Source organism: Diabrotica virgifera, chromosome 7 (genome assembly GCF_917563875.1).
Source record: "Diabrotica virgifera virgifera chromosome 7, PGI_DIABVI_V3a".
NCBI classification, from domain to species: domain Eukaryota; kingdom Metazoa; phylum Arthropoda; class Insecta; order Coleoptera; family Chrysomelidae; genus Diabrotica; species Diabrotica virgifera.
In genome coordinates, this window is record NC_065449.1 from 209,287,627 (window position 1) to 209,305,201 (window position 17,575).

The 17,575-nt window shown below is 35.7% G+C and overlaps 1 protein-coding gene across 1 annotated transcript in view; it reads right to left on the reverse strand.

Annotated features, from left to right (window-relative positions):
• The window catches only part of LOC114329883 (ATP-binding cassette sub-family C member 4), an 89,335-nt gene that overhangs the window by 3,061 nt on the left and 68,699 nt on the right, over window positions 1–17,575 (reverse strand). The window contains exons 12-16 of the mRNA XM_050655872.1: window positions 12,857–13,242; window positions 10,468–10,618; window positions 8,819–9,049; window positions 6,894–7,192; window positions 1,474–1,889 (exon numbers count right to left, since the gene is read on the reverse strand). Of these exons, the coding sequence (XP_050511829.1) occupies window positions 1,474–1,889; window positions 6,894–7,192; window positions 8,819–9,049; window positions 10,468–10,618; window positions 12,857–13,242 (1,483 nt within the window). The remainder of the gene's footprint in view (window positions 1–1,473; window positions 1,890–6,893; window positions 7,193–8,818; window positions 9,050–10,467; window positions 10,619–12,856; window positions 13,243–17,575) is intronic.

The following is a 17,575-nucleotide window of genomic DNA, read 5'->3' on the forward strand; positions in this document are numbered from 1 at the left end:
TTAAACTGAATATGTTGTTTGTCAACAATTCCTCTTCTATGAGATTTTTATACTTATAAGACGAAGCTCTGATGATGGCATTTGCTATGCCGAAAGTACTTAGCTGATTTTAATAAATACGTTACACACTCTCAGTTTTGGAAAACATACGGCAACATATTGTTGCCGTTTTGACTTATATAGAAGTGTGTACGAGTCATACAGTATTTTTCTAGTCTATTTATTTAAACATTAATACCAAAAAAACGAAACAAATGATTATCAGCAAGGAGAATATAAACGGGGCTCATCTATATATTAAAAAAACGCAGATAGAGCACATAAAACAGTATTGCTACCTGGGAACTATTATAAATGAGCAGTGGAGCAATGTATGTATAAAAAATAAAGTGCCGCATAGGAAAGGCAAGAGCGGTCTTAAACAAAATAAAAGCCATCTTCGAAAGCCACAACATATCCCTAGGTAGAAAAGTGAGACATTTGAAGTGTTATGTTTTCTCTGTATTATTGTATGGAGCGGAGGAATGGACGCTTACAGACACCACTATTAAAAAACTTGAAGCAATTGAGATGTGGCTTTATAGAAGAGTACTGAGCATATCATAGACAGCAAGATCACGCACAAGGAAATTCTGGGAAGAATGAAGATGAAACCGGATATTGTGTTTACCATCAAACTCATAAAATTGCAGTATCTGGGACACGTTATGAGAAAATAGCACCGTTACTCCCTGCTGCAGTCCATATTGCAAGGTAAAGTCAAAGGTAAGCGAGGACCCGGTAGAAGGAGAATGTCATGGCTGCGTCATTTGAGAACATGGTTTAAGAAAACCTAAACGGAACTGTTTCGAGCCGCAGCGAGCAAGGTTATGATTGCCAATATGATTTCCAACATCCGAACCGGATAGGAACCAGAAGAAGAAGCCTAGACCATGTTAACAGATTAGGTGTTATATCAATATAACAAATATAGGTATTATAACAATACTGTATTATATCCCATAATACATACAACAAACTACAGACACACAGATAGAATAAAAATCATCAAAAAAGGCAAGACACTGTAGGAAACTATGGGAGACTGGAAACTATAGGGAAGAAAAGTTCCATGTTAACAGATTAAAGTACCTAATACTGTATAATATTCCTTAAAATAGACAACAAACTATTTCTCATCCAGGTTATTCTTGTACGGTCCGGATACCTTCGTTTTTCAATATTTTCCTGCAACAGATTTTGCAGGAATGTGTGTTTTTGTCCCTGCATTAGACGGTCCAAGTTCCTCTTTTTTGTGGTAAGTATTAATTCAAGCATTTCGTCCGCAGATAGAATAAAAATCATCAAAAAAGGTAAGACACTGAAGAAAACCATGGAAGACTATAGGGAATGCAGGTTCCTTAACTACTCTAATGAAGCTACTGGCACAATAAAAAATATAAAGTATAAGTATTGAAGGCAAGCAGTACTTACTGTGGATCCACATTGGCTGTGGCTTCATCTAACATCAGAACTTTATTATTTTTCAGAATTGCTCTTGCTAAGCAAATTAACTGTCTTTGCCCAACACTGTAATTGGAACCTCTATCCATGACTCTATTTTCTAATCGGTTAATAACATTAGCAGGATCTCTTAACTCTACATCTTCTATAGCTTTATATAAAACTTCGTCTGTATATTCTTCGAATGGGTCCAAGTTGTACCTTAAAGTTCCTGAAAATAGGACTGGGTCTTGTGGAATAATAGAGATTTTCAAACGGAGATCATTGAGGGTAATATCTTTGGTATCGATCTCATCGATTTTGATAGTTCCTTCAATTGGAGCCAGTCTAAATAGTGCTTGAATTAAAGAAGATTTTCCTGCACCTGTTCTGCCAACAACTCCAACCTGAAAAAAAGAATATCAATTAATAAAAAAACAAGAGAAGAAAACCGGTTACATGATAATTTTTGTCAAAGTTATTGTTCACAGTATCATTTTTATCATCCAAGAAATCCCCTTTACAAATTTTGTCACTGAATTTTCAAACTTTTAGCTACTCATTCCTTATTTCAACCCCTAATGTGGGGGTTGATGGTATTCTACTAAAAAAATTTCTATTCTAGACTCAATTTCCTACAATTAAAAATATATACTTAGTTATGATTATTCTTTGAAATGCGTCAAAAACAAAATCAGAAGTCATCGATTTTTTTAAAATGCTAAACTTCCCCTTTTATTTCAATCCCTACAATGAAGTCTACTGGTCTAAAAGAAAAGGAGTTGGGTTGACTCAATTATTCTTCATACTCACTTTTATCATACTCACCGTCATCGGTGAGTATGTAAGGATGGTTGAGACATGTGTGAGGGAGCAGTAACAAATTTTAGGACAGGTATGAGAGAGGCTGATATATTTTATATGAACGTAAGATTGCAGCGCAAGGTGTGCAAAGGTGCATGGATGTTAATCAGCCAGTATATATGTGTTTCTTGGATTACAACAAAGCCTTCAATAAGGTCAGACATAACCGCCTTATCGAATTACTTGAAAAGAAAAACTTAGATATGACGGACATCAGGATCATTAGTGCTATCTATTATAATCAGATCGCTGTGGTAAAAGAGAACAACGCCTTTTCAAATGAAATACGGATTGAGAGGGGCATCAGACAGGGCTGTGTCCTGTCTCCTACTTTGTTCAATTTGTATTCAGAGGAAATAATCCAGGAAGCACTAGAAGACCTAACCACGGGAATAAAAGTAAATGGCCGACCAATCAATAATATACGGTTTGCCGACGACACTATTTTATTAGCCGAATGTCTTGAGGATTTACAACAAATGGTTGACAGAGTGATAGAAGTCAGCCAAGAAAACGGACTGTCCCTACACACAAAAAAGACACAATTTATGGTAATCACAAAAGCTCAATAGCGCCAAGAAAGCATAACAATACATGGAGAACAAATTAAAAAGGTTGAAAAATATAAATATTTGGGTACAATAATTAATGAAACTAATGAGTACACAGAAGAGATTAAAGCAAGAATAGGACAGGCAAGAAATGCTTTCAACAAACTGAAAAAACTACTCTGCAGCAGGGACATTACAATTTCTTTAAAGATAAGACTTCTGAGATGCTACGTGTTCTCCGTATTATTCTATGGGTTGGAGGCTTGGACATTAAAGAAGGATGTTTCGGACAGATAAGAAGCCTTCGAGTTATGGGCCTACAGAAGAATATTAAGAATAAGTTGGGTGGATAGAGTCACGAATATCGAGGTGTTGAGAAGAATGGGAAAAGATAAAGAAGTTTTAAATACAATTAAAGTCAGAAAGCTGCAATATCTGGGACATGTTATGAGGGGCGAGCGCGTTATAACTTGTTACAATTAATAATACAAGGAAGAATACAGGGTAGAAGGAATTGCGGAAGAAGACGCATCTCCTGGTTAAACAATTCGAGAGCTTGGTTTAATTGCACTTCTGCTGATCTCTTTAGAGCAGCGGTATCGAAAGTGCGAATTGCCGTGATGGTTGCCAACCTTCTTAGAGGAGATGGCACATGAAGAAGAAGAAGGTTGCATCAAGGCTCACACCTTGTCTATTCTAATTAGTCAGATCGGATAACGAGAAAACTGCTGGCTAGTATTCCGTGGTACTTAATGGTATGCTGATTATGTAGTATGTAGTTTGTAGAATATGTCGATGGAAGTATATAATTAGAGAAACTTAACCCTACTAGGGAGAAAGGAAAACAGAGTAATGAAATAATAACGATTATATATTTGTCGATGTGTGGAAATATGTCGTACATGCGTAACTTCATGCGTAGGTTTCGAAATATTAACTAAGGAAAATTCTAAGAAGTGGGTTGATTTTGACGACATACGGCATAGACACTATCGAAGCCAAAATACTTGACTGGTATGGACACCTTCTAAGAATATCTGAAAGTAGATGGTCAAAAACAAATAGAAAAAGAGGAAAACGAGGAAAACGAGGTAGGTCAAGACGATCCTGGAGAGAAGATGTAGAAGGTGCAACGACCGCCAGAGATCTAAAAACTAAAGATTGCTTCGACACAAAACGCTGAAAATTAGGATGCGAGAAGCGGCGCTAGTTGTAGAAGACTCGCTTCTATATTATACAGGGTGTCCAGAAACTCTACCGACAAACGAAGACAGGAGATTCCTCAGATAATTTTAAGACAATTTAACCCAATTCACGTAGTCCGAAAATGCTTCCTAAGGGAGCTAGAGCTGTTTGAAGATGGCGCCATGTAATTAGTTTTTCTTAAATACCTCCAGAACGCTTCTATTTAGAAAAACGAAAATTTGTATACATATTTATTTTCCTGAAATGAATCGTCCGTTTTGGGTAGGGCAACGGTTATTTTATCGCATAACTTTTTTGTCGTCAACTTTTAAGCATTGCTGATACTGGATTATTAAATTGTGAGGTATTCTAGTATTAAAAGATACTCTTACTTTAAGTCGGTAGGATACACCGTTTTCTAGAAAAATCGATTTGAAAGTTGAAAAAAAAAGTTAATTGGCAATTTGAAGAAAAAGTTTAAAAAAATTAAAAAAAACGATGTATTTTACCAACTTAAAGCAAGAGTAACTTTTAGTACTCGAATATATCATAAATGAATAATCTAGTGTCAAAAATACTTAAAAATTAAAGACAATAAAGTTATGCTATAAAATAACTGTTGACCTACCCAAAACGGACGCTTATGACCGGTACTAAAAATTCGCCATTAATGAAATCGATTAATCTCTGAAATATAAATAAATGTACCAGTTTTTCATCTTTCTAAATAGTTTTTTTTTAATCTTTTTTTTTTAAATTCAAGGAACGAAAAATTTTCAAATCGATTTTTCTAGAAAACGGTGTATCCTATCGACTTAAACTAGGAGTACCTTTTAGTACTAGAATAACTCACAATTTAATAATTCAGAGTCAAAAATGCTTAAAACTTAAAGACAAAAAAGTTAGGCGATAAAATAACCGTTGCCCTACCCAAAACGGACGCCTATGACCTGTACTAGAAATTCGCAATGGATGATATCGATTCATTTCTGGAAAGTAAATATGTATTTAAGAAAAACTAATTACATGACGCCATCTTCAAAGAGCTCTAGCTCCCTTAGGAAGCATTTTCGGACTAGGTGAATTGGGTTAAATTGTCTTAAAATTATCTGAGGAATCTCCTGTCTTCGTTTGTCGGCAGAGTTTCTGGACACCCTGTATATTACGACATAAAAATATCATTTATCACGTGTAACAGATTTAAGAGGTAAAAATTATAAAGGAAAAGGCATTTTCTGTTTTTATTTGATTCAGAGTTGGACCACCATCTCCAGATAGCTATTTCTACATCTCATGCGTCCTCGTTGGAGCTATGCAGTCACAACTCTACACCAAATATCAACAACCTGCCTATTTAAGGGAAATCACCGCGAAGCAATAAATCCACCTTTGAGACGCAAAACAGTGACATCTCTCGTATAATGAGGAAGAGGAAAAGCCCTAGATACAAAGTTTACTACGATTAAAACAATTAAAATAACTGAAATAAAAATAATAAACAATATTTTAAATCTAAGACTTTTCGTTAAGAAACTGCTTTCTGGCAGCATCCCGTTTCTCTGGATTTTACAATATATAAGCACAGAGACGACGAATCTAGAAGAAAGCAAATAAAGGACGCGGTCACGTATTTACCTTCTTTTCGTCTAGGAAAAAGGTCGAAATACAGTTTCAGGTACTCAAATCTGAGTAAAGATGAAAAAGGAAAAGGCAATCTCTGTTTTTATTTGATTCAGAGTTGGACCACCATCTCCAGATAACTATTTCTGCATCTCATGTGCCCTTGATGGAGCTATGCAGTCACAACTCTAAACCAAATAAATATTAACAGCCTGCCTATTTAAGGGAAATTACCGCGGAGCAATACTTCCATCTTTGAGACGCATCTCTCATTTTAAAAATTAATTGCTCAGTCATTTGACAACCGATTTTAAAAAATTTTATATCGCTGGATAGGTAAATGGCCGTTTTTTCAAGTTCTCAGGTAAATGACCATTTTTTATATCGCTTTTAAATAAAAAATGGCGGATTTTTGAAAAAAAAACGTTGTTGACTTTTTTTATTAAAACACCCAGTATATTTTTTTGTAACTTGAAAAAATGGTCATTTACCTAACCAGAGATATAAATTTTTTTAAAATCGGTTGTCAAATGAGTGAGCAATTAATTTTTAAAATGAGAGATGCAATGTGGAAATCACATAACATAATATCAATTTGCTTAGTTATGTTATTTAGGTAAGTGATATCCACGTTGCACCTCTCATTTTAAAAATTAATTACTCACTGATTTGACAACCGATTTTGAAAAAATTTATATCGCTGGATAGGTGAACGACCTTTCTTTCGATTTACAAAGAAATATACTGGGTGTTCTATTTAAAAAAAGTCAACAACGTTTTTTTCAAAAATCCGCCATTTTTGTTTTCGTATTTGAAGGCTATTTAAAAAATTCAATCCATTCAGACAAAACTTTTACTAAAATAAAACATTTCAGCGAAAACCGCATATTTCTATCTTGAGCCGTTTAGAAGTTATAGGCAGTTAAAATGGGGGAAAATGTAAGTGGACACCCGGTATTGTAAAAGTCAGAGATACGGGATGCAGCCAGAAAGCAGTTTCTTAACGAAAAGTGTTGGATTTAAAATATTGTTTATTATTTTTATTTCAGTTATTTTAATTGTTTTAATTGTAGTAAACTTTGTACCTAGGGCTTTTCGTCTTCCTCGGTGTAAAAATTGTAGTTGTGTATCTACTGCGTCCATCTTGTGCATATAATATAGAATAAAAAGAAATAACAGAAATTCCATTACCTTCTCCTTGGGTTGAATGCTTAGGTTAAGATGTTTCAAAACCAATGGTCCCCCTTCAAAATACCTTAAACATGTATCTTTAAAAGTAATTTCTCCTTTCTGTGGCCATTCTTTCGCAGGTTTTTTAGGACCGACTGGTTGTGGTTCTTTGTCTAAACTTTTGTATTCTAATATTCTCTCTACACTCATAAGTTGATTGGTTACTTCGGCAGATTGGCGCATACCCCATTGTAAAAAGTTTGCCAGTGCTGTTGCTTGAGTAATCGCCAAACCTACTTCACCTCCTCTTAAATTAAAAGCTACAAAATAAGAGAAAAATAAGTATACTTATATGCCTTAAAATCATTTTCTTTATTTTCAAAACAATTTTCAATATTTTTCATGAGAGTAGGTACTTTAATTATATTGGTAATTTATTTGACCATATTAAACTTTTAGTTCTGAATCTAATGTCAAATTATCCCGAGGACAACACATATCGTCAAATTTAAGCGCTCGAATGTAATTCGGTATGATTACTTCATGAATAAAACTGTATTGTTATAAATAATTTTAACTAATATTTTATTGATATGTTCGTCTGAATATTTTCTAAAGTGTGCTGTTCACTTTGACAAACTTAAAAACATTAATTGTGATAAATGTCACTGAAAGTTTATTTACACTGACTAGAATTTTGTATGTAAGTATTGAAAAATAATCTTACGAATATCAGACGGTAGTAAGAATAAATAAAAAAATAATGCTCCAATTGATTTCTCAAACTTGTTTCCATGCACTGCCGGCTCTCGTGTCTAATGCCAGGCAACAAGTTTTCGAAAAATTGTCGCATCATTTTCAATTTATTCTCACTCTCTTGTGATATTAAGGTTGAGTATTAATTGTTAACCAAATACATATTACCAAATATACAGTGAGGACGTTTGCATAAATTCATTATCTCGAGATCGGGCAAATTTGAGGAGAAATCCTCAAACAGGTCGATTTTTATTTTTAAATTAGGACTTTTTGGCATATATATGTTACTAATGACGTCACCCATCTGGGCGTGATGACGTAATCGATGATTTTTTTAAATAAGAGTAGGGGTTGTGTGATAGCTCATTTGAAAGGATATTTATTTCTCTATTCAGTAATATAAACAATAACCTAATAATTTATACAGAATGACCAAAAAAAAATTTTCAATTAAATTAATTGAGACAAAAAGAAGAATGTATGTAATTTATTTAATTCGAAATACATTTTACTGTTGTCCGAAAATTCAATACTATTAAAGCTGCCACTCACCTGCCTCTTAGCAGTTTGAACATTTAATTTAAGCGAAAAGCAATGTTTATTTTCCAAATTAACATTTTTTTCTGTTTTTCTGACAGCAGTAAAATGTATTTTGCATTAAATAAATTACATACATTCTTCTTTTTGTCTCAATTAATTTAATTCAAAAAAATTGTTTTTGGACACCCTGTATAAATAATTAGGTTATTGTTTATATTTCTGAATAGATAATTTAATTACCTTTCAAATGAGCTATCACACAACCCCTACCCTCATTTAAAAAAATCATCGATTACATCACAACACCCAGATGGATGACGTCACTAGTATTATATATATGCCAAAAAGTCCTAATTTAAAAATAAAAATCGACCTGTCTGAGGATTCCTCTTCATATTCCTCCATTCTCGAGATAATGAATTTATGTGTGCAAACTCAAACGTCCTCACTGTATAGACATTACTATAATTTGAGATGATATTAGATAGTGTTACTAAAGATGTGTCTAATTTTTTCGAAATCTGCATACTTACTAAAATGTAACTTTTTGATATTACGTGTGTTTTAAAATATGGCTTTCAATATGAAAACGTACTATATATTTTCCATATAACAATATACAATATAAAAAGAAAATGAATACTTACTTTCTCCGAATAACAATAAACAAAAAGTAAGTACTGCTAAAAATATTGTACAGAAACAATCCAAGTAAAATCCAAATGCAGTACTGGAAACTATAAACATATACCATGCACTTGAATGATAGTCTTGATGATGATCAAATTCGTCCATAAGAGTGCTTTGCGCTCCAAAGGCTCTTATAGTTGTCAGACCTTCAATTGTAGCTCTTAAATGTGTAAAAACTGGGCTTCTCACTAAAACAAACACGAAGTAAATTAATCCTATTTTTATCAAACAAAATTGGCAATTCACTGTACTCAGACAAATCAGTTTGCGTTACGCTGTGGTCGAGAGTAGATGTGTAATAAGGACCGTTCATTTTTAAATATTGCCATAACATGTGATAATGTATTGTAAAAACCGAAAGAAATGTTTATTTGACAAATAAATATTGTTTTCGCTTAAATTCAATGTTACAGCTGCCAATTTTTATACTATCTACCAACATCGCTCACCTGTCTCTTAACAAAATCAACAAATGAAATAGAGAATGTGGAAAAATCCCCTTACGAATAACTCACACATCCACTATTTCGGGCTGGGAAAAATTTTTTGAATAGAATCAAGATCCAAACACCAGTTCTCAGAAATGTGTTTCGCCCTCTTGAACCTCCCTGGGCTCATCGGTAAAGATGAGAGGTTGAATATCTTTAGACACATTCCATCAAAAAACAACATCCGAGACATAGAACATAACAGGAGCGTATATCTACGCATCATCTGACAATGACAGTCTCAAGTTTTAATTCCCTAATTACTTAAAGTAAAATATATGTTTAAAAAACAAACAAAAAAGAAGTCAATCTTTGAACACACTCAGTGATCAAAAGATACAAAGTTGGTTCACCGACCAATCGTAACAAAATCAACAAATGAAATAGAGAATGTGGAAAAATCCCCTTACTCTTAGCAGTTTGACCATTGAATTTAAGCGAAAACCAATGCTTATTTGTGAAATAAACATTTTTACCTGTTTTCTGATAGCAGTATTACTGAATAGAGAGTTGAATAAACTATAAAATTAGCAACCCCTAATCTCATTTAAAAAAGCATCGATTACGTAATCACGCTCAGATGGATGACGTCACTAGAATGATATACATATAAGCCAAAAAGTCATAATTTAAAAATAAAAATTGACCTATCTCAGGATTTCTCGTCAAATTCACCCATTCTCTTGATAATGAATTTTTATTTCATCTCGAACGTCCTCTCTGTATGTCGTGTATGTGGTGGTGTATACAAAAATAACATTCTTTGTAAGCTTGATAGTTTATAATTGTATCAAGCTAACGAAGAACTTAATGTAGTAAATATGGTAATATTAACCTTATAAAACTAATATAAGTAGGTCATGAATTGGGCATGGAAACCTCTGAACCAGCAATAATCAAACTCAACAAAGCATGGAGGGAAAGAGACTCAAGGAGCAACCAAAAATACTATGTAAGTACAGGAGAACTGAAGCGCAGAAAAACTGTAGAAAAAGAGTTTGAAATATAATTAAATGTAGAAGATTAATTAAACAGGCTAAGTACTAATATGGTGTATGAAGCCAATGTTGATGAGACATAACAATAACTAAAAAAATAAATAAAAAACGTATACGTACTTATTCCTTCTAACCTTTTAATATTCTTAGAGGATTTTAAATATATATGTCTCATTACACCAAACACTGCACTTAAAACTCCTATCAAAATTAAGAAGTAAGGGTTAACTACAATAATCAGTACAAGAGATCCACACATAGATAGAAGAATCTGAAACAAAAAAATAATTCAAATTTTAGAAACGCTTTTTTAATATTAGTTACATTATTATTTTAAATTTATAAAATAAATCATTATACGTAGTAGGGGAGGAAAGTATGCTAAATGTGCAGTCACTCGAGCGCTTTGGGGACCTATGGGGTTGTGAAGAGTAGGTCCTAAAACCAAAAAAAGTTAAGTAAAGTTTGCCATTTTAGTGGGGACTTTCCATTTTTAATTTAATATTCCATTTCCAACAATCGTTTTTTCCGATTATAGCGCCATTTATCCATAATTCGAATATAATGTTTTAAATAAAATTTATTTATTTTTACGTAAGAATCTGAATCTGCAATAAAAAATGGGGGCTCCTATTTAAAATTTTAAAGTAACCTCCCACCCCACCTCCGTGGGGGTTGGGTTTGATGCCATTCGATAGATTTTTCAAACATATTGTTTAGTGTATTTTTCAGTTTTTCGATGTGATGTTCATTTCGCGAAATATCGCGGGATTCGTATTTAAAATTTTAAATTTACCCCCACCCCTCTCCGTGGGGAGTCGTGTTTGGTATAATTCGATAGATTTTTGACAAATATTAAGCATGTATTTTTTAGTTTTTAGATCTATCGTTCATTTCGCGAAATATTCTCTTTTTTCTTGTGAAACTTTTTGACTCACCCATTTCCTTACGCCCCGCCCAAATCGTCAGATTTCTGAAATATACACTGTTTTGCATGTACTTAACTTACCTTATCTTAATCTGACGATTTCGAGATTTTTAAAGGATAGATTTTTTTCGCCCCCCCCCCCCCCCCAACGAACTCCCCTGTGTTAAGAGCCAATATATGGTATAAGTACATCTACAGGTACCACGTTTCTCCCCGTGAAGGGAAAGGGATGGCCTGGGGCATTGGAGCGAGGTGGGGTGATCCCTGTATAACTCGGGTCAAAACACCTCGCCCCAATGACTTGTTACACCCGAATGTACTCCTTCGAGAGGGTGAACAAATCCCACAGGTCGGGTTAAATCAAATTGCTTGCTTGCTTGCGTTTCTCCCCATATGATAATCTGACTCGCTCGAGTTACTGCAAAAACCCCCGCTTGGGCTCCCTTACCATTATATTTAGTGCTATATCATTGTTTGACTCTCTTTACTATGTTTTATTAGAAGTTCCGTATCAATAACGAACTGCTTCATTTTATTTTAGCCATCCCCGGAATTGAGATTTTTTACCCCTCTATATTATTTACTGTTTGTAAATTTTAGAAATTTCGGGTTCTTTCTTCCAATAAAATCTATATTGTTTTACTTCTGTATTTAAGCCTCAATAATTTAATCAAATTGCCTATACACTCAGAAGTAGTAATCATCGTCATCAAGGCCTTTCATTCCTGATGGAATGTTTGCCGCTCTTACTTAGAACTCTTAGGTCTGGATCCCGCGTACCAAAAAAAGTTGATTAACACCAAGCTGAAAATTTGTTAATAGCTTAAGGGTGTCTAGTCGGACAAACTTTGATATATGGGAACACTGTAACAAGGGAAGTTTTAATTGTGGAACAGTTTAAAAATTTGGAACGTCAGATTACGAAAACGTCTCATGTATTTTGTCGGACAGAACTTAATTTGTTACCCTTTCATTAAACTCTCATGCAAAAATCAAACTGCTATTACTAACCAACATGATTTCTGTCTTTTGTCATGTTCTTCGTGTTCCACTCATTAAAATGCCCAGTTGGTGATAAACACCAGTCTGATTTTTGCATGAGAGTTGCATAGTTCCCTTCAGTTTCTCACTTTCGGATTTTGAATATTTCTCATGACCAGGTCCTTCCATCTCCCTTTGGATGTTCCTCTTTCAGCTTTTATGGAAGTTTAAAGAGTCAATGTTTTGCTTACTCACAATTTTTTTAAATGTCCATTTATTTTTAGTCTCTCTTATTTTCTTTTAATCCGTTAATATATTTCTTATTATTTTTATCATTATTCTTAAAATTTCTTCTCTTTTCCTTCATATCCATGTCTCGATTATCTACTTCGATTGTTTATAGTGTTTCAGTCAACTTGGCATGTTCTTTGTTGATCTCTGCACTTTTGAAGGAGTCTGCTAAGAGCAAAAAACTGTACAGATCAAGATTATTAAAAATACAAATCAAAATTATTAAACCATATTTAATTTAGATTCATCATTTATTTAAAACGATATATTTCTAAAATAGGAGTAAATATTATATTACAAAAGTTTTACCTGTGAAGAATCCAATATTGCTTTAGGCAATAATTCATCGACAGCTCCCATATCCTTAGAAAACCTGTTAAGAATTCTTCCTCCAGGATTTGTGTCGAAGAATCTCATTGTAGCATCAATAACATTATCGAAAATTGTGCCATGAAGTTTTTTCGAGCTCAACATAGCCATTTTATAAAAGAAGAAAGACCTTGTCATAGCAAGGACAAAAAGAGCTCCTAAGATAACTGAATATATATAAAGGCAATTATCTGTTGTTAATTCGATGGATGGGATGATGAACCTAGGTGCAGTAGAATTCAAAGATTCAGACGAGTTTCTGAATTCCTCTACATTCACCCAGTAACTTACCCAGTAATCCGTCCCACTGGCAGCTAACTGAGTACCTGCAAATTATTTTAAAGCATAAGTAAATTACAGTAAGTTAATTTCAAATTGAAATTAAAAAAAAAAAGTTATCAATCAAGTAGTATAGAAAACGACAATAAATATCGTTCCCATACCACCAGCTTGACAACAGGTGGAACTTTCTCTGGTTACAACATCCCGTACTTTTCAAAAATTATAAATCATACAGGGTGCCGAGACGAAATTAAGATGAGTGAATTTTAAATAATTCACGTCCCATCTGCCCAGCGTGGTAAAAGTTCCAACGAGAAAGATTCCTTAGTACTCAACAAAAGAGTAAATGAATTAAAAATGTATAAACATTTTCAATTTCTTTGCAATCCGAAAATGCAGCAGCATTACACTCTAGTTAAATCGGAGAGTGCAGGAAGAGTCTATACCGGTTTCGGGGATTTTTTCCCTCATCAATAGTCCCATATCCTCTTCTCTCCGATTTAACCAGGTACTTCGCTTTGGACCGTTCACTATTTAACTAGAGTTAAAGATCGAGTTTAAGAGCCGATTTAACTAGAGTATAATGCTGCTGCATTTTCGGATTGCAAAGAAATTGAAAATGTTTATAAATTTTTAATTCATTTACTCTTTTATTGAGCACTAAGGAATTTTGTCGTTAAAACTTTTACCACGCTGAGCAGATGGGACGTGAATTATTTAAAATTCCCTCATCTTAATTTCGTCTCGGCACCCTGTATGATTTATAATTTTTGAAAATCACGGGAGGTTGTAACCAGAGAAAGTTCCACCTGTTGTCAATCTGGTGCTATGGGAACGATATTTATTGTCGTTTTCTGTACTACTTGATTGATAACTTATTTTGTTTCTCGGTAGATGTCTCTAGTACATTCGCGGTATTTATTTCTTTGCAATTCGGAACGGCCCAAAGCAAAATACCTGGTTAAATCGGAGAGAAGAGGATATGGGACTACTGATGAGGGGAAAAATCCCCGAAACCGGTATAGACTCTTCTTGCACTCTCCGATTTAACTAGAGTATAGTGCTGCTGCATTTTCGAATTGCAAAGAAATTGAAAATGTTTATACATTTTCGAAATTAAAAAATTTCAATAAAAATTAGAGACATTTTATATTTAAATTCGTTCAGAAAGGGCCATCATTCTCTTACGTACAGTTCACTCTCTTTAGGGGCCATCGGAGAGGTAAAACGTACGTACATAAGAGTCTCCTCTGAACAAATTTGAATATAAAATGTCACTCATTTTCATTTTCTACTAGTTTTACTCCTATCTGAGTACAGGGAGCCAAGGTTAGTTTTTCTGTGACCTAGTTTTCCTCAATTTGCTTATTAGGTATCGAAATTGCCAGGGCCACCTTCATAAAGATGAGAAAATTCTTCTGCAACAGAGATATTAAGTATCCCTCTATGATACGGTGTAGATTGTCTAGGAGCTAGTGAACCCTCCAAGTAACGGTCTCCCTGTAAGGCTAGAAATTTGTATAGTGATAATTCACAGCACACCAAGGCTAAAAACTATGACCTGGTAGGCATCAGCCCGGCACGTGTATCTACCAGGTGAATCGAAAAGTGCATAGTTTAGGGGTAAAATAAACTTTCTCCTGTAAAGTTTAAATTTAAGTATGTGTTTTAGTAAGTCATTTAGAAGAAATGTGTACAATGACAGGCGATTCTGAACAGCATAAGACCTTGCCAAGCGAGAGGAAAGATTAGGGTTTTTTCCTAAAATTATTATTTTTGATCGAACAAAGTTTTTTGAATCACTCCAAACAGAATAGGTCTTAGTGACTTTTCTCTTAGGTTAATAGTTTTTGACATATATAAGCGATTATTTTTTTTTTATTTAGCTAATGCCTCGACCACGAATGGCCATTGACATGGTGATGGAACTGTATGGATTTTTCCAATTAGGTACCAGGTGTAATGTGTAGTGTGTGTGTGTGTGTGTGTGTGTGTGTGTGTGTGTGTGTGTGTGTGTGTGTGTGTGTGTGTGTGTGTGTGTGTGTGTGTGTGTGTGTGTGTGTGTGTGTGTGTGTGTGTGTGTGTGTGTGTGTGTGTGTGTGTGTGTGTGTGTGTGTGTGTGTGTGTGTGTGTGTGTGTGTGTGTGTGTGTGTGTGTGTGTGTGTGTGTGTGTGTGTGTGTGTGTGTGTGTGTGTGTGTGTGTGTGTGTGTGTGTGTGTGTGTGTGTGTGTGTGTGTGTGTGTGTGTGTGTGTGTGTGTGTGTGTGTGTGTGTGTGTGTGTGTGTGTGTGTGTGTGTGTGTGTGTGTGTGTGTGTGTGTGTGTGTGTGTGTGTGTGTGTGTGTGTGTGTGTGTGTGTGTGTGTGTGTGTGTGTGTGTGTGTGTGTGTGTGTGTGTGTGTGTGTGTGTGTGTGTGTGTGTGTGTGTGTGTGTGTGTGTGTGTGTGTGTGTGTGTGTGTGTGTGTGTGTGTGTGTGTGTGTGTGTGTGTGTGTGTGTGTGTGTGTGTGTGTGTGTGTGTGTGTGTGTGTGTGTGTGTGTGTGTGTGTGTGTGTGTGTGTGTGTGTGTGTGTGTGTGTGTGTGTGTGTGTGTGTGTGTGTGTGTGTGTGTGTGTGTGTGTGTGTGTGTGTGTGTGTGTGTGTGTGTGTGTGTGTGTGTGTGTGTGTGTGTGTGTGTGTGTGTGTGTGTGTGTGTGTGTGTGTGTGTGTGTGTGTGTGTGTGTGTGTGTGTGTGTGTGTGTGTGTGTGTGTGTGTGTGTGTGTGTGTGTGTGTGTGTGTGTGTGTGTGTGTGTGTGTGTGTGTGTGTGTGTGTGTGTGTGTGTGTGTGTGTGTGTGTGTGTGTGTGTGTGTGTGTGTGTGTGTGTGTGTGTGTGTGTGTGTGTGTGTGTGTGTGTGTGTGTGTGTGTGTGTGTGTGTGTGTGTGTGTGTGTGTGTGTGTGTGTGTGTGTGTGTGTGTGTGTGTGTGTGTGTGTGTGTGTGTGTGTGTGTGTGTGTGTGTGTGTGTGTGTGTGTGTGTGTGTGTGTGTGTGTGTGTGTGTGTGTGTGTGTGTGTGTGTGTGTGTGTGTGTGTGTGTGTGTGTGTGTGTGTGTGTGTGTGTGTGTGTGTGTGTGTGTGTGTGTGTGTGTGTGTGTGTGTGTGTGTGTGTGTGTGTGTGTGTGTGTGTGTGTGTGTGTGTGTGTGTGTGTGTGTGTGTGTGTGTGTGTGTGTGTGTGTGTGTGTGTGTGTGTGTGTGTGTGTGTGTGTGTGTGTGTGTGTGTGTGTGTGTGTGTGTGTGTGTGTGTGTGTGTGTGTGTGTGTGTGTGTGTGTGTGTGTGTGTGTGTGTGTGTGTGTGTGTGTGTGTGTGTGTGTGTGTGTGTGTGTGTGTGTGTGTGTGTGTGTGTGTGTGTGTGTGTGTGTGTGTGTGTGTGTGTGTGTGTGTGTGTGTGTGTGTGTGTGTGTGTGTGTGTGTGTGTGTGTGTGTGTGTGTGTGTGTGTGTGTGTGTGTGTGTGTGTGTGTGTGTGTGTGTGTGTGTGTGTGTGTGTGTGTGTGTGTGTGTGTGTGTGTGTGTGTGTGTGTGTGTGTGTGTGTGTGTGTGTGTGTGTGTGTGTGTGTGTGTGTGTGTGGTGTGTGTGTGTGTGTGTGTGTGTGTGTGTGTGTGTGTGTGTGTGTGTGTGTGTGTGTGTGTGTGTGTGTGTGTGTGTGTGTGTGTGTGTGTGTGTGTGTGTATGTGTGTGTGTGTGTGTGTGTGGGTGTGTGTGTGTGTGTGTGTGTTGAGTAAGTGTCTTGTTACTTTGCAAAGTCGACGTCATTGTCTTTGCAAAGAGACGCTAATTGTATCCGAACGTCTGCGGTCCCTCCGGAGAGTACCGATCCCACAAGGATAGAAACTATTTTCATTTATTAATTTATAATAAACGAAAAATTATCTACCCTGGTGAGATTCGAACTCACGACCATTCGGACTTTTCGATCGAAAGGTAGGCGCTCTTACCACTGAGCCACAGAGGGGTGAATAAAAATTTAAAAATTGCGAAATCGGCCATTTTTAACCCTGAATCGGACATTTAACTGAAAATTTCAATGTTGCCAAGGTAGGTAGATATTCTTTAAACATCGATTGATGAAATCCGGAAGAGTTTTTTGCAATAAAATATCAAAAACCCCTTAGTTTTTTAATTGCTAATCAATCGGGCGCTACACTGTAGCATAAGTGAGGACGTTTGAGTTTGCATAGATGCATTTTCTCGAGAATGGGCAAATTTGAAGAGAAATCGTCAGATAGGTAGATTTTTATTTTTAAATTAGGACGTTTTGACATATATATAATACTAGTGACGTCATCCATTTGAGCTATCACATCTGGCTCATTCAAATGAGCTATCACACGACCCCTACTCC